This window comes from Elgaria multicarinata, chromosome 11, assembly GCF_023053635.1.
Source record: "Elgaria multicarinata webbii isolate HBS135686 ecotype San Diego chromosome 11, rElgMul1.1.pri, whole genome shotgun sequence".
Lineage (NCBI taxonomy): Eukaryota > Metazoa > Chordata > Lepidosauria > Squamata > Anguidae > Elgaria > Elgaria multicarinata.
This window is the reverse complement of record NC_086181.1, coordinates 10,237,821-10,264,429: the sequence shown is the minus strand read 5'-3', so window position 1 is coordinate 10,264,429 and position 26,609 is coordinate 10,237,821. Positions and strand designations below refer to the sequence as shown.

At 44.2% G+C, this 26,609-nt stretch overlaps 2 protein-coding genes across 3 annotated transcripts in view; both read right to left on the bottom strand.

Annotated features, from left to right (window-relative positions):
* Nucleotides 1-4,776, bottom strand: part of KAT2A (lysine acetyltransferase 2A) — a 40,122-nt gene extending 35,346 nt beyond the window's left edge. Inside the window, exon 1 of the mRNA XM_063137316.1 lies at nucleotides 4,462-4,776. Within this exon, the coding sequence (XP_062993386.1) occupies nucleotides 4,462-4,776 (315 nt within the window). The remainder of the gene's footprint in view (nucleotides 1-4,461) is intronic.
* A 4,735-nt stretch (nucleotides 4,777-9,511) lies between these two features.
* Nucleotides 9,512-23,839, bottom strand: RAB5C (RAB5C, member RAS oncogene family). 2 transcript variants are annotated; one of them, XM_063137302.1, is made up of 6 exons: nucleotides 23,815-23,839; nucleotides 19,499-19,735; nucleotides 16,067-16,218; nucleotides 13,516-13,638; nucleotides 11,461-11,554; nucleotides 9,512-10,867 (listed from the first exon to the last, which is right to left on the bottom strand). In XM_063137302.1, exons 2-6 carry the CDS (start codon nucleotides 19,662-19,664, stop codon nucleotides 10,752-10,754), a joined length of 651 nt encoding a protein of 216 aa, XP_062993372.1. In that variant the 5' UTR covers nucleotides 19,665-19,735; nucleotides 23,815-23,839; the 3' UTR covers nucleotides 9,512-10,751. The 2 variants fall into 2 exon arrangements, with proteins under 2 accessions (XP_062993372.1, XP_062993371.1); XM_063137301.1 differs by having other exon boundaries at nucleotides 23,740-23,825.
* Between the last annotated feature and the right edge of the window lie 2,770 nt (nucleotides 23,840-26,609).

Sequence of the window (26,609 nt, the reverse complement as noted above, 5' to 3'; positions counted from 1 at the left end):
TTTTTTATTGCTGGCCTTGAAGTTGTAAGCGATATGCTCCTCAAAATGCTTTTTTTTTTTTACATCTCTTATTGTCTGCTTGCATCTCCATTGTGCAAGCTTGTGCTCCCTTTTGTTTTCCTCACTTAGGCAAGACTTCCATTTTCTGAAGGAAGCCCTCTTTTCTACAATAGTTTCCTTGACACTGCTAGTTAACCATGCCAGTGACCTCTTGGACTTGGTGCTACCTTTTCCTAACCTGTAGAATACAATTTAGCTGAGCTTCTATTATTGTGCTTTTGAGCAACCTCCAAATGCTTTGAAGGGATTTAACCCTCTTGACTCCCCTTTTCAACTTCCTTTTTCAGTTCCCTTATTTTAGAGAAATTTCCTCTTTTGAAGTCAAATGTGACAGTGTTGGCGTTCCTTCACAATTTCCCATTTAATCAAAGGGCAAACAAGGATGCACTGACATCACTCTGAAGCCCCTCTCTGGCTCTAGCTGAGCCAGAATGCACTTTATTTATTTATTTACTGAATTCATATACGGCCCCATAGCCGAAGCTCTCTGGGCGGTTTACAAAAGATAAAAACAGTGGACATTAAAAAAGTATACAAAATTTTAAACCATCAAAAAATATAAAAACAACAGTATCAAACAGTATCCATTTTAAACATCAACAGTTCTGGGGTCCATTAAAAAACAAACAAACTTAGCATATGTTGTTAAATGCTGTTAAATGCCTGGGAGAAGAGAAAGGTCTTGACCTGGCGCCGAAAAGATAACAATGTTGGTGTCAGGCGAGCCTCATCAGGAAGATCATTTCATAATTGGGGGGCCACCACTGAAAAGGCCCTCTCCCTTGTTGCCATCCTCCGAGCTTCCCTCGGAGTAGGCACTTGGAGGAGGACCTGAGATGTTGAGCGCAGTGTATGGGTAGGTTCATGTCGGGAGAGGCATTCCGTCAGGTATTGTGGTCCCAAGCTGTGTAAGGCTTTATAGGTTAAAACCAGCACCTTTAGAACGTGCACCCAAGCATGCACTCCACTGAGAACAAAATGATGCAAAGGGACACCGTCCCCGCTCAGACGGACATCCAAACTGGCGCACCCTGTTGTGACGTGCTGAGCTGCCACAACACAGAGAGGTGTTGGCCCAGTGACGAGGCAATGGGGATGTAGTCCCTCCTGCTTCCCATGACCACTTTTGTTCCCTATTAAATCTCTATCACAAAAAAAGGAAAAGGGTGAGATTTCCAGAGGTGCAAAATGTTCTTGTAACTTATTCTTTACCCCTCACCTCCCCACCCCTGCCATTCGTTCAACTCTTATCAATAAGCATTTCATGCGCTAGCCATTACTTCAAACGCAGCAACTCCCCGTACAGATCCCCAGATGTACAATCAACATGCTGCTGCCAAGGAAAGGTTGCAGCTTTGCAGTGATGCGGTGATAATCATAAGATCCGCGAGGAACAAATATGTATTTAGAAGGCACTGCATGCAAAAAGCAGCGCATGGAAAGACTGAAAGCAACATTGCAAAGAAGGTGTTCATTTTCATTCATTTATTAAATATGTGTATTTCTTCCCATGGCGAAAACTGTCTCAAAGTGACTTAAGCAAGTACTGCCCAGAGAGCTTCAGCTATTGGGTGATATAGAAATGCAATAAATAAATAAATAATAAAGGGCACCCCCCCCAAAAAAAAACCATAACAAAGAAGACAAAGTTAATATAAACCATAATCATTATGACAAAATAATACAAATATAGATAGCATAAACCCATAATCTAAAAAGAATACAGTACTGAAAATGTTTATCCATAATATGTTTTAAATATCCACATAATCTCCCATCTCCCGCCCTACTTCACACGCCAGAATGAACACCACAAAAGCAGCCCATAATAGTTGGGTCATAACAAATGCCCAGATGATTGGGAAAAATAAATGTGTCTTTGACTGATACTGAAAAAATGAGTGTTGGCTTCAAGTGAACTTCCTTAGGGAGTGTTCCATACTGTGGGACTGCCCCAAAGAAGAAGTCAATTTCCAAGCCATGCAGGGCTTTATGGGTTAAAACCAACACACTGAATTTGGCCTAGAAACAAGCTGGCAACCAGTGCAGGTGAGCCAGAACCAGAGATATACGTTCACATCCCCTATTCCCAGTCAACAGCCGGGCCACTGAATTCTGTATTAGCTGCATTTCCCAAACTGTCTTCAAGGGCAGCCCAATGTACAACACATGGCACTAATCTAATCTAGACGTTACCAGAGCATAACTCAGGCTATCCCCATCCAGAAAGAGTTATAGCTGGGTTACCAGCTGAAGTGGTTATAAGGCACTCCATGCCATGGAGGCCACCTGAGCCTGTAATGATAATGAGGAACCCAGAAGTACCCCCAAGCTGTGCACCAGCTCCTTCATGTGAAGTATGAACCCATCTGGAGCTAGTTGCACTCCCCCTATCAAGATAGAGGAAACACCCACCAAAAGAGGCTCTGGCTTGTCTGGACTGAACTTAAATTTACTTAAGTCCCTCAAAGTTATTTTCCCACACATGCCCATAGTTTAGTCACGTGTGACCTAACAGGCAAAAACGAATATACAAAACAAACTTGCAAAACGTCCTTTCCTGGTCACCTGGAGGTGATTTTTACTCACCACAGGCCACCAGGCAAGTGACTACTTTAAAAATGTCTCTGTGCTGCAAACTGGCTATGAGATAGGTGTGAATGTACATTGCAATTTGAAAGCCATGAAACCCACCGCCTTTTCTTCCTCACCCCCCTCGGCTTTTCCAGCAAGATGCATCAAAACAACGAGTTCCGCAGGATAAGGCAACAGGATTCTTTTGACAGGGCACAGCTGCCAGAAGTAGGAAAATGAAAGAGCCCAGATCCATTTGGTCATTTACCAACCAAGTCTCAGATATCTATTTTGCTTTGTTCAATCCTGGGCATGTAAGAAATAACTTAGAAACCGTAATAGAATATCAACTATAATGCACTTCAGGGAGCCAATCCATGGCCCCTAGACAGCATCTGATGGGACATAGGGTTGTTTGGAGACCCCCTCTGAGGTCGGAAACATTGCTCAGACTTTGCAAGGGGGAGTTGGAGAACCAACTCCCTCTTGAAGCTGGTGTGGAAAGAACTGTGCCAGTTGGCCTCCAAGAGGGGGAAAAGGGGGCATTTCGGTGGGCAGGGAGGGGAGAAGACCAGAGAGGCCAGGATATGAGCTATCCTGAGGCCTCTCCAGCCTCCTCCCTGTATCAAAAAGCCTTCGCTAGACAGTGGGGGAAAAACCCATCTGATGAAAAATGTAGGGTGGGAGGACAGGGAAGTGAAAATCGCCTCCACTGCTTCTCCCAACCCGTATAGGATGATTGTAAGACTCGGATATGATTGTGCCCTTAAAAACTCGCTCACTTAGCCACTTGACCTCAACCATTATGAAAACAGCATCATAGCATCTTGCAGCAAGGATTTTCACAACTACTCTAAAAAAATTGGAAAAAAAATGCTTGGTGCGTCTCTTTAAGGAGGGACAGATACGTCTTAAGAAGGCAGTATAATTTTCAGGATTCATTTGATGGTTGTTTAAAACCAAAATAACCTAAAGGAGTAGCCGTTTTAGTCTTTTGTAGCAATAAGAACAGAGTCTTATGCCATAATAAATTAAGGTACCACAAGACTTTGTTGATATTTTTCTAAAAATTGTATGTGTTCATTTTAATTTACAGTTATAAAAAGCCATAGACCACGTGTTTTGCACGCAGAAGCTTGTGTATCAGATTCCTGACATAATAATGATGGCGCCAGGTGTGCCTTGTCAGGGAGATCGTTCCATAATTGGGGGGGGCACCACTGAAAACGCCCTCTCCCTTGTTGCCATCCTCCAAGCTTTCCTTGGTGTAGGCACAGATGTTGAGTGTAGTGGTGTTCAACTGGTGAATCGTGAGATCAGGGTTGCGGCAAAAATTTGCCACCATTTTGGGCATGGAGAAAACTGCGGAAGTGGCTCCCATGTTGCAAGTTTGGTGTTTAAGGTGGGTCTCAGGTCTGGACCAGTTGAAGACCACTGTGTTAGACTATACTTCCCATCATCTCCAGCCAGTATGGCAATTAGCCATTCTGACTGGGAATGATGGCAGCTGCAGTCCAACACACCTGGAGGACACCATGTTGGAAATAGTACAGGCCAGATGAACCAGTGGTTTGTAAGGAAGGTCTTAAGATTCAAAATATAATATCCAACTGTTGCCATTTGCCCAAAGCATTCCGGGATGTGGATGATTAAAAAACAAAATAAGCTTCCTGAGTAAAACTACTGGCCAAATCAAGTAGCGAACTGCATGCAACACAGCTTCCAGGTTTACAACATCTTTTCGCGCCCCCGATAGGATGCAGCGATGGCTGGACCACGCACCTGGCGGCATCATCGCACTCTTTTGTCCCCTCCAGGCCCCCGTACCTTGCATGCTGAAAATACCCCTAGTTTTTCCAGCTTTTTTGCCCGCGGGAAGCTCCGCGCATGCGCCTTCCGCTGGCTCGCGCGTTGTTGTTGGCTTAATCCCGGGCGAACCGGATCGCTGCTGCTGCTGCTGCTGCTGCTGCTTCCCCCAGCTCCGCCTCCCCCCACCACCGGCGGAGCTGTGACTGTGGAGACGGTGGCGACGGAGGGAGCGCTAGTCTGCGGGGTCCGGGCGGTCTGTGAGGAGACCTCCGGCTCCGCCATGATGCCCGGGACCCTCCGGGACGGCGTGGGCGCGTGGACGCCACTGCGCATGGGCAGAGGATGGGAGGGGGCTTTAGTCTGGGTTGGCTGCTGCTACGCGTATTCCGTGCCACCAGTTGCATGCTGGGAGATGTAGTTCCACAGGTATCGGCCGTTTCTGGGAAGGCGCTATAAGTAGAAGACGGTGGGGAAGTAACCTTTATTCTTGCTGAAGCAGGATGCTTAAAAACCAGCAGTGAACGCAGCTGCTCGTGTAGAAAAATATGGCATAGGGCCAGCTAGACGTGAAATATGATATTAAAAATAAGTCAATGCAATTAAAATATTAAAAAATAAGTCAATGCAGACTTGAATCTCTGTATCGCTTCTTCTAAAATTTGTTTTAACTGTTTTATTCTGTTTTTATTTTCATTTTATCTTGTACACTGCTCCGAAATTTTTCAATGGGGAGCGGTATATAAATATTCTAAATAAATAAATAAATAAATAAAATATGTGATCCTTTGTGTATCGCTGATTGGTCTAGGGAAGTCATCCCATCTTCCCCCAGATGGATAAGTTAGTGAGAAGATACCTCTGGAATTGATAAGGGAGAAGGACTATTTATTAAGGTGAGCACATTTTATACTATACTGGAGTCACGTCGTAAATACTCTAAAATTAAAGGAATAACTTTTGTTAAGTAATGCATGGTTTTAATATATAGAAAGCAGCTTATTTAAAGAAAGCCATGGGGAAATTATAGCATGAACTTACCTATGAGAGTAAACACTTCTGGGGAGTAACAATAATCAGCTTTGACTTGGCTCTGAACATGTGCAATACTTTTAAAAAATTGAACTATAAGAAGGCATGCCAAATGCTGTTTCCTGCTGAAAGGAGCCAAATGTCAGTTTTTTAAACAATGGAGCCAAGGACTGAGACCTTCTGAGAAGAGAAAGAAGAACTTTCTTCATTACAAATAGATATTGGACAAACTGAACCACTTCCACTCGGCTCTTCTCCAGTTTGGCTACATGCATATTAGAACTAGGACCACAGAACTGCTTTCATCAAAGATTTAAGATATACTTCATGGAACATTACCTAAATTGACTTCCCAGAAAGGAAAGAGGGGACTTGGCAGTTCACAGCTTGATTGGGATTTTGGCTTTCAGGACTGGCAACCAGTTAAAAGGGTAAGATCTAGAACAGTGGTTCCCAAACTTTTTCAGGTCACCGCTCCCTTGGTTCCACAAACTCATGCCCAGTGCCCCCTGCCCTACACTATAAAAATCATTATTCAGAATAGCAGTTTTCAATTACCCACTAAGGAAGATAAGAACAATAAAATTGTTTTGCTGGTCTTGTGACCGTAAATAAAATTCATTCATTCAAAACAGTAACAATTAATTGAAAACTTATTCAAAATCCAATTTTATTTTTTTAGTTTATTCAATTAAACGAAATTGATGAACTTGATCCAGTGATATCATCTTTTCAAAGTCTGATAGTCATTTAGCAAAAATATTAGATATCACATTTAGTAATTAGGGTAGATAGAGTACCTCACTATTCTGTAAATGTGATGGATGGGCTTGATGAAGTGATACCAGTTTCCCAATGTCTGGTTTAAAGTCACTTAACATGAGTCTTAAATCACCGCGTTCAGTAATCTGGAGTTGATTTCTTTGCTTGGAGGGAAGTAGGCAGACCACACTAAAACCACATTCCACCAAATATGATGTTGGAAATGCAACCAGGAGCTTCTGAACCACTCTCCATAGTGCAGGAGAGCGATCAGAAATTTCCTTCTGTAACCAAAACTCCTGGTATGGAAAAGACCACCTCGAGCGCCCAACGCCCCCCTATGCAATCCCACCCACCCCAAGGGGGCGGTACTGCCCACTTTGGGAACCATTGACCTATACAACTGACAGCACTATTCAAGTAAAGCATACAAAGCTGTCTTATACAAAGTTCAACTAGACCAAGCAACTGGGTTCCCTCCATATGTGTTGGACTACAATGCTGGCTCTGAATGCTGGGAATTGTAGCCCAACACACCTGACACACCCTGTTAGGGAAACTTAGGACAGCCTGAAGCTTTCTGTTACAACTGCTAATGAGCCTCTAGTCTTCTTTAGCCATGGCACCAAAGATCTTTTTATAAAAAATAGGGAGTGAGTCTTCAAAAGCAAGAGTTCCATTACTGACCTCTCCTATGAATGCAAGATTTAATATGAAGAAATACCAACTCAGTTTTTTGTGGGGTTAAAGAGTAAGTACAGCTACATGATCCTCCTTTTACATGATGGAAGTATCCTGCTAATGTTGACATGCCTTACAATGCATCAGAACCAACTTCAGACTAGTTTAGCATGTGTGTATAGTTTTGAAAAGGATCTATAGATCTGCATTTGAACTTTCTGCAATGGGGTAGGGCATAGAGTGCATCACAGACACACCTCTTGGTGCTGCCAAGGTGCTCTACCCCTGCAGCTGGGATTGCTTCAAAGTGAGGGCCTGTAGCTGCTGCCATCTTCATTTTCCATGAACACCTCAACCACCTTTGGGAATGAAGACGGTGGACAGCTGCAGGCCGATGCGTTCTTCTACAGCACACCAACCAAAGAAAGAGCAGGGGGGAAAGAAACATGGACTGCTGTCACTTCTGTTCTGGAAAGCTGTGGGAGGGGAGACTGCCATAAGCCAGCTTGTGGAGGCTGGCAGGGAGCCAGCTGGGAGCAACCTGCCAGGCCAGGAAGCGTTGTGTGCTTGCATGTCTGAGAAGGGAAGAGAAAGGGTTGGGGGGGATCCAGAAACGGTGTGGTTTTTCATGTGCTTGCAATGAGAAGGGATGGGCATGCACATGTGTCTATGGGTGGTGAGTTGCTGTGTGTGTGTGTGTGTATGGGTAGTGATCCAGAGAGAGAGAGAAAGAAAATGACTAGGGGAAATGAGTTGACTGGCCAGAGGGAGGGGGGAGGAAGAAAAGGAGTTTCCCTTCTGTGATACAAGTTTCTTGTAGCCCTGAAAACTGTGGGTTCAAAGGAGTTGTTTAATGTGTTGGGACTCAACCCCCACCTCTTTTGGGCAGGTTACTTCTTTGTTGTGACTTGCCCTGCCTTATGGCAGCCATTTTATAGGGTGCCCAAGTCCATTTCTCAAATTGTCAGATGTGCCCATGGGCCCCAAAAGGCTGACTACCTGTACACTACACCAGCAAAAAAAAGTTTGTTCTAGAGCCTTAACAGCTAAGCTCCAAACCTAATTAATTTGATCCCCACCACCCAAAGTACTTTCAGTATACGAATAGTTCCTGAGGGGGAGATTGCATAAACCCCTTCTCTGGAATGCCTGTTGAATAACTTAAGAATGGGATGGATAACCAATTTTGAGGAAGGCGTTTGGGCCCTTTTACAATTCTATGGGACAAGCAGGCTAATAGTTATAGGAGTACATGTAGGGGTAAACTCTCCTCTCCCCACCCTGTTAAACATTTATTGGGTTTGCTCAAATCACTGGTTATCAGTCTGTTCACTCCGAAATTACCTCTTTGTAGTTAGGATGATTGAAGAAGTGAAAGTTTTCCTTGCCCTTCCATTTACTTCCTCGGAGTATATAGGTGTGCCTGTCTTTGGGTTCTGCGTGAGGGCTTACCCCCCACAGGTTATTTTATTATCTTCTACCACATATCCTTTCCCTAATTGCTTTCTGCCTCCCTTCCTTCAATCACTTTCCCTTGCCCCTTGTCATTCAGCTTCCCAATTCCTCCCACCATCACACAGTGCTTCCCATACCCCCACCAGCCATGTTTTAACCCCACCCCCAAACAACCATGGCTTTCTTTTTCAGAGAAAATTCTTTCATTCTTGAAATAATATTTGGGAGGAAGTACTCCAATATTTGAAAAATATTGGGGGCAGTGGGATTGCATAGGGGGGCGTTAAGAGGCAAAGGGGCGGCAGGGGGCACTTGAGGTGGCCTTTTCTGAGAAGCACCTCTCCAGAAGGTCTTAAAACCCAGGGACATTTTTATGGGAGAAGATAGTTTGGTCCCAAGCCATATAGGGGAAGAATCCACACATGTATTAATACCGTTTAAGAAGAGTCCTTTTAATGGTGAATTGAAATGTTTCAAAAGCACCAAAACCGTAATGAAGAGACATACCTGCTTGGTGTGCCCTGCCACGCCGGCTGCAAAACAGAGGCGTTGGCTCTCTTTTCCCTCCCTCCCTCGGCAAGCCTGCAGCGGGTGCTTTGGATTTTGAATAAATATTAAATTAATTGTTACTGTTTTGCATTTTATTGTTATTATCTTCCTTAGTGGGTTGTTGAAAGCCGCTATTCTGAATAATGATTTTTATAGTGTAGGGTAGGGGGGCACTGGGCATGAGTTTGTGGAACCAAGGGGGCGGTGACCTGAAAACATTTGGGAACCACTGGTTTAACCCAATGGCTCATTGGCACAATTTGTAGAGTGTATCCTCAAATTTCATTTGAGAGCCATTGTGGCATAGTGGCTAAAGTGTTGAACTGGGTTTCGGGAGATCTGGGTTCTAGTTCCCACATGGAAGCTCACTGGGTGACTTTGGGCCAGTCAAAGACTCTCAGCCCAACCAACCTCACAGGGTTGTTGTTGTGAGTCTAAAATGAATAGGAGAATTATGTATGCCGCCTTGGGTTCCTTGGGAGGAAAAAAGGTGGAATATAAATGCAATAATAAATAAAATTCAGTCAAGAATTCCCTTATTCCCAATTATAGGTCGACTTAGTTATACAAAACAGAAGTGAGTCGGTTCTGATCAACATCAGAATTATAAAAATTTATTTATTTTTAAATCATACACAACTGGAGCTTTGTATTGAAGAGACCAACATAGACTCCTTCTCTTAAATACCAGTATGAGTAAGACAAAATTGCCTCAGGCACTAGATCAGAAGCAAAATTTGTTACCCCCTTTTTGCAGTTTATTTAGTGGAATTACCAATATTTTGTCTGTATATGAATACGTATTTTAGCCCACCTCTTGCCACAGCCCAGCTTGTGTCCATTCTCCTCAACTGCTGCATCTATACACTCACCAACATTATACTATAGGATTATTAACAATGGCATCAGGTTGCTCATCAAAAAAGTGATAATTTTTATACAATTTGTCTTCAACAGGTTGAATTAGTGCATTACATCCAAAATGTAAAAAAAAAAAATTAATGCAGAGTTGGTATACCCAAAGCCCAATGCAAACTGAGGTGGGCGCAAGGCTAGTTTGTATATGCAATTAAAGAGATACTGATTGGTTACATGTTGAAAACTAGAATACAAAATACAGAAGAAAATCAGCACCCTGCCCCCACCCCGCAAATACTCATGATTTGGTCAAAACAAGGCGTAAAGGCTAGAGGTTTCTCTCAATCTAGCATTAATGCTACAATTTCATTTAGTGGTTACCTGCATGTCCTTGCTTTTAAAGGCCAAATCAATACCATATTTAAACCAAGCTCTCAGCCAAGGAACCCTGGAAATAGTAGTTCCACCACTCTCTCTACATCTTCCCCAGCCTAAAACTACCACAGTTGCTTAGGATAAGCCCTGCTAGTTGAAGCGGCTTAGAATCACCAAGCAGATGCTCCAAAAGTCACATCCCATCCAAGACAGGGATTTGTCTCTTCCAAGCAGCTGTGAGAAAGTACAAGGCTGTAAAACCCTTCGGAAAAATAAAAGGCAGAGAAAAGAAAGACCAAAGAGCTGAAGACACGCATCACCGTCTACCTATGAAAAGTGGTAGAGGAGTGCCACAGTTCATTTGTGTGTTTTAAAAAGGTGACTAAGAGTTTTTAAAAATATGAATTCATTATTTGTACAGAAGAGGAAGTGGTGGTTTCTGCTCCCCCCCCCCCTATTCTATGATCAGAAGAATAAAGCAAAGAAGGGGAATTGGGAAGGGAAAAAGAAGAGGGGATCTCGGCAGCTTTTCTTCTGTAAGTGCGGTCGGTTCAGGTGCATTCCAGTTGGAGCTGCCCAGAGGAGCAGGCAGGGATCCCTCAGTTGCTGCAACACTGCCCCTTGCTGGGTTGGCTACTCTCCTGGAGGTCAACACCTCGATTCCTGCCTGCTGTCCCTGTTGCACATGGCTGTTCACTTTTTGGAAGCTTCTTAGCTGAGGGAAGAGAGGGCATAGTCAAGAAATGGTTCATGTCATGGGGAAAACAAAGGAAGAACAACAAACAACAGAATCCTCTCAGATTAGGCTCTTCCCAGCACCCACGATTTTCACTGCTATTCAACTGGATACATGTACCCCAAGATTCGACTGGATAGTCTAGTGTGTGCGCACATATATTGCCCTCCCATCCCAAGCCAATTGAACATTCCTCTCCTAGGCCCCTAAAGGTACCTTGCTTACCCACCACTTCTCCCAAAGGCACTCATTTACTCCAGCTCTTACGATCTCCTTTCCCTCCCATTTCTCAGCACACTGCATATACTATACTCCCTTATTTCAGCTCCCTCACCCTGGGACCTCAGCTTCCCAGGCTGAGCACTGCTGACAACATTCAGCCTCTCCTGTGCTTAGGCCTGTGGCTTCCTTCAAATTTGCACTGTCCATATTCTGCAACTAACCATTTCCCCCAGAACAATTAGGAGCATTCAGGAACCCACCACTGGTCGACACCATGGCATTGTGCTTGGCCTCCAGCCCATGGCAGTATGGGGGACATTTGCCATGACACTTCTCTTAGGTTGACTAACCTATTGCCATGAAAGTTTCATTCACATTGTTTGCCGTCTTTGCCGACGTCTCCATAAACAGCAGGTTGTTGTCATCTGCATATGTCTGGGCTTCCTGCAAAGGAATACAGCAGCAAGGTCAGAATCTGGGTGCAGACATATATTCAGCCTTCTTTTGGTGGCCTGACTGGTGCTCTTCAGTCACAGCTCAGAAGGGAGAGTAATAAAAAAAGGAGAAGGTGGCAAAGTGCTACCCTTCCGTGCAGTTTAAATTTTGTTTGCAGCCTGTACTCACTGAAGATCCCGAAGCAAAGGGTCTACAGAAGGGAGATGGCAAAAAGGTGCAGACTAAAGCTGTTAGCATGTTTTCATTCATTGTTATTTATTATGGTCACAGACCAGCAAAATCAACACCAAAACATACGAAGGATAGATAAAAAGTGACATAAAAACAAAATACAGCTTGGTGTGTTGCTTCTCTCAGAAGGATTGCAATGTTATTTTTCTAATTTGCATTGAAGTCATGAGAAACTTAGAGACCCTTTCAGTCATATGGGAGGACACATCCCTTAAACAGATTATTACCAACGTTGTGGGGCTACATCCAGAAAAGGCTGTTAATAAAGGAAAGATTAACTTTTTTCTGCATTCCTCATACATGTTACAGTGCAAAATGACATGTTCAACAGATTCTATTGCTCCAGAACCACAAGGAAATAGCCGTTCATTAACCAGGATCTTACTAAATCGTCCTTCCAGTAATGCTGATGGCAACACATTAAAGCAAGCGAGGGTAAATGCTCTCCTATACTTGGGAATGGTTAAAGCATACAGATATGAAGCTGCATATGTGAGCCCATAGTTATTAAAATTGTTGTAGAGCAGTGGCGAGCAAGAATTGTTAGCAGCAGTTCTTAAATGCTGTAGATCTAGATCTATTAGTCTTTGAACAACAAGAGATTGGGCCTTCTGGAGCCCATAGTTGCCTACAGCTTCCACAGAGAAGCCAAGCCTAAGTGGCATGTTATTTTACAAGATACTTGACAATTCCCAGTTTTGCTTACTTTCATGACATCCAAACACTTTACATTCTCTCAGAAATCCTTTCAGCTACTCTCCAAGGCACTCTTTCCCAAACTAGTGCCCCCAACAACTCCCAGCATTCCTCACCATTGGCTGTGCTGACTGGGGCTGATGGGAGTTGAAGTCTAAAATATCAGAGGGCACCAGATTCAGAAAAGGGGAAGCCAGTATTACCATCCCCATATTGTGTATGGACAGCTGAAACAGGAGCAGCTTCCTAAACATGGGTTGTGGCTCCATTTGAACATGTTCTTGGCAGTGGCTCCGTTTGAACTGGGAACTCCACTCCACTCCGCCAGGACCAATGTGGACTGCCCTTCACTCAATTATTTTGCATGGCAGATGGGCTTGATTGCAAGTTGAAACCTGACCAAATAAACCGATAAGCCTCTTCCATAGTACTTTTAGAGCGTGGACAAAGCATTTCGCATACGTCACCTTGCTGTGATCCTTGCAACAACCCTGTTATATAGGTCAGTATTAGTCCATGCTGCAGATTTTGGAAAGAAACTAAGGCAAACACAACCACTTGGCCAGCATGTACCTCTTGCTTCAGGACTTTTCTGAAAGTTGTTATCCTGCTAATTTGAGAGTGCTATCTATCTCCCAAACTTGGATTCGCTTCACAGGAGTGTCACTGTGACAGAAATATCATCCACCTATCGATACTATTGTAAACCAGTTATGGTCGAAAAGCAGTATACCAGCATTACCAAAAATATGATTAGCTTGCCTAAGGCCACTTTTGAGTCCATGGCAGAGGTGGAATTTGAACCAGACACTTCCCAATTCATAGCTCAGACTTAACTGGTGGCTGTCATCTTCCAGTCAAACTAATTTTGTTGATGTCTTCATTTGATGCACTACCTTATCTCCTTGGTTCTGTCCCAACAGTAAATATAAAAGGAATCCAATTTGTTTGTGGTGAGGAGAGGCACTAAATAATCGTGGGGTGGGCCTAAGAATACTTCAGAGCAGAAAACCTCCACTTACTTGGAAGTCAACAGCTCGCTTGTTGCCCAAGTCAGCCTTGTTCCCTGCCAGGGCAATGACTATGCTAGAGCTGGCTTGCCGCTGCAGTTCCTTCACCCAGTTCTTGGCTCGCACAAAAGTATCCTATGAAAAAGAGAAAGATCATTGAGGAGAGACTTCTGCTCCCATTTTGGTGTTGGGGGCCCCCTATTCTTGCCCACCAAATTGCCAACATTCATACACCTGCCATTTCAACAAGTGGGATGGCATCTGAGAACTCGTGGCCAAGGCTGGCAGCTTTAGAAGGGGATTAGACTATTTCATGGGGGACAAGGCTATCAAAGGCTACTAATTTGGTCTAATCCAGTACAGCTCTTCGATTCTTCATGTATATTCCTAGTTGTGGGGCCTCCCCACACATTCTATGGGAAGATCTTAAGATTCCTGACAATGTTATCAGGGGGACATCAGTTCCATCTTGTTTTTGCATGTTCAAGACAGGGCAAGATGGCAGAGGAAAAGGATTAGTTCTGCATCAAATTTGCTTGCAAAAGTTTAAGTCTTACAACATTTATAATTATGAATGCTGTTGGATTTAAAGAGTGAATGGTTTGGATATTTTTTGGGTCCACCAACACTCCTGAAGTTAAGCGCACGATATCTAGGGAGCCCAGTGTGTTGTGCACATACCAAAAGCCTCAATGCAATTGATCCAAACCAGCAATCGTATAATAAGTGTCACAAACATTTAGCAAACATTTAATAAACATATAGCATAGTTACTGGTGATTAATAAGGATAAGAACATGTCATAAACATGAAAGAATACAAACAAGGGAAAACATAAATGTAATATTAAACAATGACCCCAGATTGTATGCACCGTTTCCAACTTCGTCAGTAATACACATTTTCAATTTACAAAACTTTAAAATAAGTTTGTTACCCACTCCATTTTCGTGCCGCCTCCTCGTCGGTTTAGACTCATGCTGTCTCTAGAAGCTGTAAATTACAGATTAGAAATGTTTTCCATAGTTTTGGACATAGAGTCCAACTTTTTCTTCAGGAAGCATATAGTCCACTACTCGCAGCCAACATGCCAAGCCTACATGTTTATGTTATGGGTAACTCTTAACTTTTGTAAATTGAAAACGTGTATTACTGACAAAGGTGGAAACGGTGCATACAATCCGGAGTCATTGTTTAATATTATACTTATACGTTTTCCCTTGTTTGTATTCTTTCATGTTTATGACATGTTCTTGTCCTTATTAATCACCAGTAACTATGCTATATGTTTATTAAATGTTTGTGACACTTATATGATTGCCGGTTTGGATAAAGTGCATTGAGGCTTTTGGTATGTGCACAACACACTGGGCTCCCTAGATATTCAGGAGTGTTGGTGGATCCTTTCCCTTTCTTTTCATTATCTTACAGTGAGGATTCCTCTTTTTTCTTTGGACACCCAGTTTGAGGAAGAGTTGTGTAACCCAAACTAACTTGCCAGGCAGAACCTGGTTAGTCCTAATAAAAGGTACTTTATTGTCTCAGTACATTTTGCAGTAACATGGCTACCTTTCCTCTAGCTTTTAACAGTGGCTATATTCACACATAATGCTAAGCCATAACTCAGAGTTACATGCCTGGTGTGCTCATGCATTCCCTCCACCCCACTCCCCTGTAACCAGGAAGAATAAAACAGAATTCAGTTTTTGCTTTAGCACACCACAGGTTTGTTATGTGTGAAGCAGGAACTATGGTTTACAATAAACTCTAGTTTTTTGTTGTATTCATTGAATTGACATAAACAAATAAAACCATAGTTTTAAGAAGCCAGAAAAGCAATCCAGGATATCTTGTTGCCTTGTTTAACAAATGACAAGTTTATTTAAACCTTGATTCTGGAATCTGCTGAAGCCAAATTGAGTTATGATTTATTCCTCTTCCTGGTTGTGTGGATAGTCAGCAATCCAGAGACTTAATGCAGACCTTTCTGCTAGGCCATGGTTTTGTTACATTCGAGCCCTCTCAATACTTTGGATTTTGAGGAAAGCAGATAAAAATGAAATCCAGTTTAATACCAAGATTCCTAAAGGCTAGATTTTAATTTCAAAATTTAGCTAAACCTCAGGCAGTCTCAGAATTGTGCTTTTTCCTCTGGTCACAAACCCCATATACTAAAATGAAATTGACCTGAAAATAGCATGTGTTTAACCATTCTAAAATTAGGCCTAGCTCTCACTGAAGTCCCTGTGCACTTCGGACTGCAGGTGAAAGCTTCTAGCCTCACCTTTCCCTCAATGTGCTGCTCTCCCATATGTAGGGATTCTTTGTATTCATCACTGCATCACGCAGCTCATGCCATTTGAAGTGGAACAGCCCTGACACAAATTTTACCATCTCAAGTCATGTGACAAAACCTGCTGCTAAATTTAAAACGTAATAAAGCCCAAGAAATTCCATCTGCTTTGGTAGTTGCACCCTGGGCCACCATGCATTCAAGGTGACCAGAGAAGAAACCCTCTTGGACACAATGAGCCCAACCCCATTAGATTATGCAAATCCTCACCATGTTGGTAATGTCATAGACAACAATGGCTGCTTGCGCCCCCCGGTAATACATTGGTGCCAGGCTGTGGTAGCGCTCTTGCCCAGCTGTATCCCAAATCTCAAACTTGACCGTTGTGTCATCTAGGCAGATGGTCTGTGTGAGGAAGGCAGCTGAAACGGAAAAGTCAGGGCAGTTACCATAAGGAAGAGCGAAATCTGGGATTGAGTTCTGCCTATCCTCTGATTCACAAAGCCTTGTTTCACTTGTACATCTGAGTCCTAGTACTGATATGAGCCTTGACTGCAGTCTGCCTTTTTAGATTGCGATCATTCCAGCAACCTTCGCTTGAAGCAGGTTTCCCTCTCGTGATCGAGCAGACAGCTTTGTATTTTTTGTTCCAATGCTGCAATTTTGGCCTACTGAGGTCAAAAAGTGCCTCCTCCCAGCCTATGCTCAAGGGGGGGTGCATGCAGAAGCAACACGCATGGCCTTCTTTCGTTTGGAGTTCCAGGCACTGCCACAACCACGTTAAGTTGTTCAGTAGTGCAGCACACTACGAGAGTTCCTCTGGGAGAACTCTGTGGATGGGGTTCTCCTGCTCAAGTTCTGAGTGGCAATTTTCCCCCCAGGTCATGCTGGCCAGTGAACCTGGATTGCTTTTGCCTGCAGTGTATATTATGGCTCAAGTCATCAGGAGCTATTTGCTCTGCTGAGACCTTTTTAAAGGGTGTCTGCTTTAGCTTGTTTTTAAAAAAAGTGTTTTAAGATGCCACAGATATTAGCTACAAAAATTGCAGTGCTAGCCAGGGATGGGGGGTGGCCTTCATTTGTAGGAGCCCTCCTACTGGATAGGGGCTTCGACTGACTTATCAGTTCTCACATGACTTAGAATCATAGAATCATAGAATAGCAGAGTTGGAAGGGGCCTATAAGGCCATCGAATCCAATTCCCTGCTCAATGCAGGAATCCACCCTAAAGCATCCCCGACAGATGCTTGTCCAGCTGCCTCTTGAAGGCCTCTAGTGTGGGAGAGCCCACAACCTCCCTAGGTAACTGATTCCATTGTCGTACTGCTCTAACAGTCAGGAAGTTTTTCCTGATGTCCAGCTGGAATGTGGCTTCCTTTAACTTGAGTCCATTATTCCGTGTCCTGCACTCTGGGAGGATCGAGAAGAGATCCTGGCCTTCCTCTGTGTGACAACCTTTCAAGTATTTGAAGAGTGCTATCATGTCTCCCCTCAATCTTCTCTTCTCCAGGCTAAACATGCCCAGTTCTTTCAGTCTCTCTTCATAGGGCTTTGTTTCCAGACCCCTGATCATCCTGGTTGCCCTCCTCTGAACACGCTCCAGCTTGTCTGCGTCCTTCTTGAATTGTGGAGCCCAGAACTGGACGCAATACTCTAGATGAGGCCTAACCAGGGCCGAATAGAGAGGAACCAGTTTGGCACATACAATCTAGATGTATCGGACTAAAGGGGTGAGTCTTGCGCTCATGTGATCCACTCCATCATATATAGATGCATTGTATGCCATGCCTGTTGGAAAAAGGTTACACATGCAGAGTTCAAATAACAAGGGTACACAGAAGGGCCTTCTACTGCCCCCCCCCCCCCAACCTGGTGCAACTCCATTTTTCTAGATGCCAAATTCTGAAACTAAGTGCTTTCTGGAAGGACTACAAAGCTTTCCTTTTTGGACAGGCATTCAACAGCCAGCATTAAGCAAGTATTTATTAACTGGGGTATTTTGTTGGGATGCCTGCATTGTGCTTTATTTTTAAAAGCCCTGTACTTCCCAATCTCAAGTGAAATTTATTTCGGAAAGTGAAATAAAGTAGGGCCTTCGGGTGAACCAGGGCTCACACAAGCACGTTTGTATGGGGGTAGACCCCACCTGTGCAACTGTCCACACTTTTTCGTGACATCTATGAACAGGGTCTACAAAATGTATTGCGCATGTACGGCATGAGCCAGGCTAGTCCACAGCTCAGTCCCATAACCTGCCACATGCCAGGCCAACCAGCCTTTTCACTTCAGAATCAGCAGTTCTACAAAATCAAACAAGATTCAACTCAAGTTGCTCAAATGCTCACTTCGCTAAACTTGTGCCAGGAAATGCCAAGTCTTGTATTGGTGTCCAGCACTTGACAACAGAAAACTGTAAGAGGTGAAGCAAGAACTGCTACAGCCCTCGGCATCCAGCTGGCCAAACTGCTCAAGGCAGGGAAGAGACTTTGCCAACCTGACATTTCTACGTGGCCATGAACATGTACAGCCTTCTTGTCCATTTGCCACTTGCATCTGAAGAGAGGCTTCAGGACTCTCCAAGGTCAAGCAGGTAGTCTTGAAACAGAATAACCAGCATTCCCTAGAGCAGGGGTGCAGAACGAGTTTACAGTGGGGGACCAGACTGCCCTGCAATCTCTGTGGGCTGATGATGTCAGCGGGCAATAAGGAAGGAGAGCATCATGCAGGGGAATCCTCAATCCAAATCAAACCCCAACCCCCGGAGGAACCCAAGGAGGCTCCATGGGCCAGATGCATAAACCTCTGTGGGCTGGATTAGACCAAGGGCCAAAGGCTCCACAGGCTCCACCCCCACAGGGAACTACATCTTTCAGCCAAGCTGCCTGTGTTTGAAACTATTGCTGAGTAGGAAAAAATATTATTATTATTGTTATTATTGTTGTTGTTGTTGTTGTTGTTATTATTATTATTATTTCTTACCCACCTCTCCCTCTGGATAGAGGTGGGGAACAACACTGAATAAAAAATATAAAATACATAAAACTGATTAAAAACATAAAACCAATACATTATAAAAATCTTAAAATCCTTTAAGACATCTTAAAATTCAACTGGGTAGGCCTGCCAGAAATGATCCATCTTTAGAGCCTTTTTAAATTCAGAAAGACTATTTTAAAAGGCTATAAAGATGGATCTCTTCCAGCAGGCCTACCCAGTTGAAACACTTTTGGAGGAACATAGGTTCTTGAGAAACAATTAGACTAGTGGCTTTCAACCTTCTCAGGACTCCTTCACGAGAATCAGTAGTGATAGACAGGTTTCTCTAAACATAGCCTGCTCTCTACTACCAAAGGATTGTTTCCCTATGCACTCAACGTACTGTCCACACAGGACAACAACAGGAGCCAACAGGCTCAGGCGGTTGGCTTTGAAAATAATGTGCACCACAGAACACTCTCCCAGAATCCTCTACACTGCAGCCTTCCTCAACCCGGGGCGCTCCAGATGTGTTCGACTGCATCTCCCAGAATGCCCCAGCTGGCTGGGGCATTCTGGAAGTTGTAGTCCAACACATCTGGAGCGCCCCAGGTTGAGGAAGGCTGCTCTACAGCATGCTAGTGTAGAAAGAGCTGCCTAATGGGGAAAAGTATTCAGACTACCGAGCTAGACGCATTACCCACTGCCGGTCCTCCCAATGCTCACCTCCAATTGTGCTCTCCTGATACTCGTGGAACTGTCCTTTCACGAAGCGCAAGACAAGGCTGGACTTCCCAACAGCTGATTCTCCTAGAAGCACCAGTTTGAACTGGCAGATCTTATTTCCTGTAGCTGGACCATTTGGCCGCGCAGCTCCACCACGGCCCGCCATAGCCTGTCACAACAGCCACAAACTCCGATGAAAAGGAGGCGGGACTGCTGGCAAGGAAAACAGATCTCCAACTGAAAAAGAGAAAAGCAACGTAAGCACCAATTTTGATGCAACAGCTGAAGTGCTAGACTTGGAGCACGGAGGCCTGGCTTGAAGCTCCATCTCCACCACAACCCCTCTTGGATGGTCTTTGACAAGTTGCTCTCCTGATATTTAGATGGGAAGTGGATTGTTGCAAGGACAAATGCAGACGATAAAACACTTTGCAGGCCAGAGAAGTGTAAAAACTGGATGGCTGATAAGCATCTTGCCATTACAGCAAGACATTTCCAGTTGAGAGCTGGTTTAGCACAGCAGCCGAGATACCAAATGATAAATCAGATCTCAAGGGTTTAATCCAACTCTCACACGAGCGGAAGTCTGCTCACACAATGGGACGTCTGCACTTCCCCTTCCCCTCTTCTACAGCATCCCACCCAAATCTGCTCCAAGGGGACCCTCTAGAGCAGCCTTCCTCAACCTGGGGTGCTCTAGATGTGTTGGACTGCATCTCCCAGAATGCCCCAGCCTGGCTGTTAAGGCCAGCCTGGCTGGGGCATTCTGGGAGTTGCAGTCCAACACATCTGGAGCACCCCAGGTTGAGGAAGGCTGCTCTGGAGCAGGTCTGGGGCGGTGATGGGGAAATCTGTTCCACCAGTGGTCCCCTTTCACTGACAAAATGACCCATTGGATACAACCTGGTAACTTTAAAAATTCAACAGGCTGCCTTAGGCAAACCAATCTCAGCCCCCCACTCCTATGCAGCAGCTTCCACAGGAGAACGTAGACCTACCTTAGAAGGACTATAATTTTGAGTTATATAGTGCTACATAAATGCCAAGTATTAAAACCAGATGACCTTTGGACAAGTTATTTAGCATTTTACAATTTACAGCATTTTCATAGCAGCAGCTCAGAAATGAAAGAGAAACAGTCAACATTCCTCTGTAGCCGCTGATAAAGAAACCTGCATATCTGAGAAGTATCAGTCTGACTTAGTTACTAGATCCTTGTTTCTAGCAGGAAGTGATGTCGGTGTATTTAAAAGATGAGCCTGCTAAGTTATTTTATGTATTAAATACTAACTACTATTATAATGCCATATTTGATTGCAGGTTTTTTTTTTTACTGATGCTGTGAAAGGATCATCACTGAGTGAATAAATATAATCTGAAATGATTTTTAGCAATAGCAGCATTTCAGGTTAGCAAGGATTTTTGATTCCTAACTCTTTATCAAAATGACTCCTCACCCTAACTTACACTGCTGCAATAAAGAAAACCTGGGAATGGATTTTTTTGTGGAAGGGCAGCAAATTCAGTTCCAGTACTCAAAACTGCAGGTCACAATCCTTTAATTCTACATCTTCGGCACCAGGTTCAGTTGATGAACCTCAGGTTCTAGTAAAAAACGAAGCTGACCTTGCAAGCCTGAACTCTGTTGACCCCTACGGCAGCATCCCCCAGCCTCAGGCACTCCAGATGCATTGGATGACAAGTCCAATCATCCACAGCCATCATGGCCACTCACTAGGTTGGAGATGGCTGGCTCACAGGATCCCAGGCAGTGTGGACTGGGCCATCCAACGTCAGGGCTGGAGGACAGGTTCAATCCATGCTTTAGCAACATCCGTACATGTGGCACTTCATTTATTTCCATAGAAGCAAATGGCCACCATTCACTCACACAGGAGAAAGACGAGGTGCACTTGGAGCCTCCATTGGAAGAACAAGCTCCTTTGGCAGCTGCTGTATTAGAATCAAGCCTGCCCTATCTGAATAGCTTATCTCAAGAGGTCTGTTTTTTTGGTCACTTTGGAGCAGCCTTCTCCAACCTGGTGCTCTCCGGATGTTTTGGACTCCCAACTCCCATCAGCCCCACCCAGCATGGTTAGTGGCCAGAAATGCTGAAAGTTGTCATTCAAAACATCTGGAGGGTACCAGATTTGGGGAAGCTGCACTAAAGTATGACAACACTGGGAACAAGCTCCCCTCTCCCCTTTCCCCACACCAGACCCATCCAGCCATGAAGTAGGGCAAAAGAATCTGTAAATGGGGAAAAACTATTAAATTATGCTAAACTATGTTGGAGCCAATATTTAACAGGCACTTAGATTGGCAGCCATGTAATATGGGAGGGCTGCTTGCAGTTTGGTGGAAGCATAAGAACTCCTACAGCTGAACATTTAGCTGTACAAGTGACACTGAGCATTCAAGTAAAACTGTCCATGCCCCACAGGCTTTTTTTAAAAGAAGAACCGAACTACATAGATGAGAGGGATGAGACTGACAATAAATGGTTGGGATGGATTAAGAAGAAATCAGATGACGAAGGAGGAACAAGATAAGACTATAATAGAACAATTGCTACAGGGGAAGGACTGCCCCTTTAACAATTAGCACTCTGTATTTATATACACTACTCATAAGTGTTTATTTAGTTCACTTTGCATGTATTACGTCAATATTTTTACAGCCTTACAATGGTAAGCCAGTGTCGTCCCTATATTGGGACAAAAGGTAAGAGATGGTAGCTCCCAAAGAACACCAGATGGGATCATGGAAGAGTGGAGATTTAAACCAAGGACTTCCACTCATAGCTCATTCTCTCAACGACTATACTACCTCTGAAGGAGGCTTCTTTTTTAAAAATAATAATAATAGGGAATTGCTTGTATAAACTAAATTGGGCTTTACACGATGGGAACAAATATTGGGCCTAAGTTTAGAGGAGGGCATACATAACTTAAGTAGCTATTGACTCAACACAGCTGTTTTAAAGGAGACTTTAACCAAGTCATTTTCATTACAGTCATGTAAATTTTGGAAAACAAAACGTTTTTGAGAAACGTTCCAATGCAGCCTATGCTTGCAGCAAACATGAACACATTGGGCCAACGTCTCCAGAAACACTGTCCAAAGCATATCAGGGTGGGCTACAATCAGAACCAGAGAGCCCTACACATTTATAATTCAGCCTCCGCACCTTAAAAGTGCAATATCAAAGTACGGGTGGACAACGTGTAACCTACAGGTGTTGTTGGACTGTATCTCCCATCAATCCCCTGGCCAGCATAGCCAATGGTGAGGGCTGATGGGAGTTGCAGTCCCACAGCATCCAGAGGGCCACACATTCTCTATCGCTGGTGTTAAACTGAACTTGTTGAATTTCTCTTCAACATTGCTGTTAAGGCCAGCGAGAGTCACAGTAGCAGTCAGAATGCTGTACTTGGGCTAGAAAGACCCCACCGGCCCATGAAGTTAACTTAGTTGACTTTGGGCCAGTCGCTGACAGTCAACCTAACCCATTTCATAGAGTTGCTATTGTGAGGATAAAATGGGAGAGGAGGGCCGTGTAAGCTGCCTTGGATTCCTTGCAAGAGGAAAAAGTGGGGTGTTAAGTGCAGCATTTAAAAAGACAGCAGCCCCATTAAGAGGAGACGTAGCAGCATTTCCGAGTCTGGTCATGCTGAGAAAAGTTCCTCCATGTGCACATATTCATACACACACACTTCCCTTGCCTCCCTTTAGTGAAACTGTAAGCTCCTCAGAGCAGGGGCCTAATTTTATTTAGACCACCACCTACAACAACGGAGCCTCGTTGAGCAAGAGAAAACACCCGGCTTAGAAGACCGAAAGACAAGAGCGTGTCCCGCCGGAGCACGGCAGAGGCCCACACCGACCTGTTTGTAACGGTGGTGAACCAGGCGGCTCCGGGAAGCCCACAAGCCGAGCACGGAGGAAGGAAACGCGCCCCTGCCGGACCACCAGCCCCAGGGACGCAGGGGTGGGTACACTGCCTCTGAACAAGGAGGCTCCAGTGGGCTGGCCACGCGAAGCAGCCCCGCCTGCCAACAACGCCCATCCGCGAGAGAAGGACGACTGCAGGACCCCCGCCTCGCTCTGCCCTCCCAGGGGCTGCAGCCGCCGGCCCCTCTCGCAAGGCTGGGCAGCTGGCGCTTCCCAAAGCCACCCCGCTCCCAGGCCGGCTCCCCAATTCCCCCAGCCAGCCCGGCGGCGCTCGAGCCGTCACTCACCCGCTCCCGCCTGCGGGACCGCCGCCTCCGCCACCAGTCCGTCCGCCCGCCACTCGGACTCCCCTTTACCCCTACTCCGAATCTCAAACAGCGCCACTTCCGCCCTCGGCTCCTTTCCAGCTTCTTCCGCTTCCGCTAAGGGCTCCTCCTTGTTGGTGTTTCTTCCTCTCTCCTCCTGAACGGCTGTTCCGCCCGCCACTCAAGAGGGAAGAGCCGCAAGCCCCGCCTTCTTATCCCGTTGCAGTGACGTCATTGGAAAGGGAGAAGGGGGAAGATCCCAACCTTGGCGGGGTGATAGGCTCAAAAGGCTTCCTTTGGTTAAGGGGAAGGGACGTAGCTCAGTGGTAGAGCACAAGGTTTGGCAGGGAACGACTCCCATCAAAACTCTTTTGAGAACCATGGCTAGTCAATATATAATAGATAATACTGAGCCAACTATTATTTTAAAACATTCTGGCACATTCTCAGATTAGTTTAAGATGTTGCTTTTTTTGTTTTGCTTTGTTGATTTCTCTTCTAACTTTTTTTCTGATTTTATAAATTAAAAACAGTGCTTCTGAGCACATGCAGAGTTCCACCACCACCGGATATAAAGGGCCCCCCCTCCTGCCTCATTCATAGTTTACTGGGGTCCAGACAATGACATCTTTGACTCATGATCCTCCTGTGTTGTTGTCCCATTTCCAACTTTTGCTAATATAGAAAATCCATCAAGGGAAAAAAGATGTAACACTGCACAATGCCTTCTGACTGTTAGCCTTAATGGTCTTCCATCTGAAAGCACGGAGTCTTTCTTAGGGCTCATCTACACCAAGCAGGATACAACACTATGAAAGCAGTATATAAAAAGCAGGAGCCACACTACTACTTTATAGTGGTACTGCAGTGCACTGACAACTGTTGGGGCCCATGACACATCTACACCAAGCAGGATATAACACTATGAAAGTGGTATATGTCAGGAGCCCCAACAGTTGTCAGTGCGCTTCAGTACTACTATAAAGCAGAAGTGTGGCTACTGCCTCTTATATACCACTTTCATAGTGTTGTATGATGAGCCCTTATTTTTGTTGCCAGACAAGGCTTTTATCTTGCCATTGCCCTAAATCCTTTACGGAATTTTACAGCAGGTGTGTGTGTGTAGTAATCTTCCACTCATAGTCCTCCTATGTTTTCCTACCTTTCCATCTTTTTTCCTACGGTAGAAAATCAATTTTAAAAAAAGAAAGAAAGAATTGCAGCACTGTGCCTTCTGACTGCTAGCACTAGGAGCCCTCTTATCTGGAAGCATTTTCTTTCTTCACTTACATGCATTTCTGTGTTGTGTTCTATCAAGAATATGGTAGATTCCTAATTCTCTGATAGGGGCAGAAAGTGAGAGTAAATTGTGCCTCTCTTTCCTGCCACAGCAGTTACATCTTTTACAGGGCAATCCTATACATGTCTATGCAGAAGTAAACCTCATGCAGTTTAATGGGGCTTATTCCCTAGGGAGAAGGACTGCAGTCTTAATCCTGTTAATTTAAGAAAAAAGAAAATAGGATGGTGATGGCGTTCTAATGTAGTGTGACCATATGAAAAGGAGGACAGGGCTCCTGTATCTTTAATAGTTAACGCTGCAGGAGCTATAGTAGCGTGACCAGATTTAAAAGAGGGCAGGGCACCTGCAGCTTTCCCTGTGGTGATGAAGAGGGAATTTCACCAGGTTCCCCACATATACAAATGAAATTTCCTTTTCAATACAACTGTTAAAGATACAGGAGCCCTGTCCTGCTTTTCATAGGGTCACCCTATCTAATGTGAAAGCTAATGTCAAACCAAACACCACACCCTACCCTCATTTTTCCATCCTACCACTTACTCTAAATCAAAATAATACTCTTTAAAATATATGTATGCAATCTTCTGTGTATAGTCAGTGTAAATAGGTTGTATGTTGTCTATGTAGTGAATTAACTGTCATCTATTTACAATGCAATCCTATACAGGGCTATACAGAAGTAAATCCCATTGAGTTCAATTGGGCTTACTCCCAAGTAAGTAAGTATAGGATTGCAGCCTTGTTTATTTACCAAATTTAAATACCTGCCCAAAAATATATGCTCTCTGGGTGGTTTACAAAACAGAGAGTGAAATAACATATACAATACCAAAAAAAGTAAAAGTAAAATGCAGCCCCAAACCTTCTTGAGATGGAAAATGAGATAAAGTAGTAGCTCAGACCATAAAAGCATTTTTTTACTCTCGCTTTCTGCTCCTATTAGAGAATTAGGGAGAATCCACCATATTCTTGATAGAACACAATAGAAGATTGTTTAAGAGGCCTGAGTAAATAAAAATACAGTAGCGGGAGCACCATAAATGCCATAATACGAGCACCACGTGAGTCTCTCTGGAGCATTCCACAGCTGCGGTGCCATCACTAAGAAGTTCCTCTTCCTTATAGCCACTTAAATCACTTCACAGGCACATGAACCAGGTGATCTTTTAGCTAATCTTGTCCCAAGCCATTAAGGACTTTAAAATCAGAATTTTGATTTAGGCCTGGAAGTAGACTGGAAGCCAGTAAAGCTGATAAAGCACTGGTATGACAGAAACATCTATATCAGCCTTTCTCAACCTGGGGCGCTCCAGATGTGTTGGACTACAACTCCCAGAATGCCCCAGCCAGCTGGCTGGGGCATTCTGGGAGATGCAGTCCAACACATCTGGAGTGCCCCAGGTTGAGAACCACTGATCTATATCTTTAGCTCAAAGTGGCTCTGGCATATATGATCTTATAGAAATAGTAGCTTGGTGAAGGGAGAGTGTTAATCCTCGTTTTTGTGCATGCATTATGTAATTGTATGCATAAATCAACATACAATTGA

Coding starts and splice junctions, on each gene's coding strand:
- RAB5C (XM_063137302.1), bottom strand. CDS start 19,664: ATGGCGGGCCGTGGTGGAGCTGCGCGGCCAAATGGTCCAGCTACAGGA. Junction 16,219..19,498: donor TCAGGAGAGCACAATTGGAG/GTGAGCATTGGG, acceptor TTTCCGTTTCAG/CTGCCTTCCTCACACAGACC. Junction 11,555..13,515: donor AGCGAGCTGTTGACTTCCAA/GTAAGTGGAGGT, acceptor ATTCCTTTGCAG/GAAGCCCAGACATATGCAGA.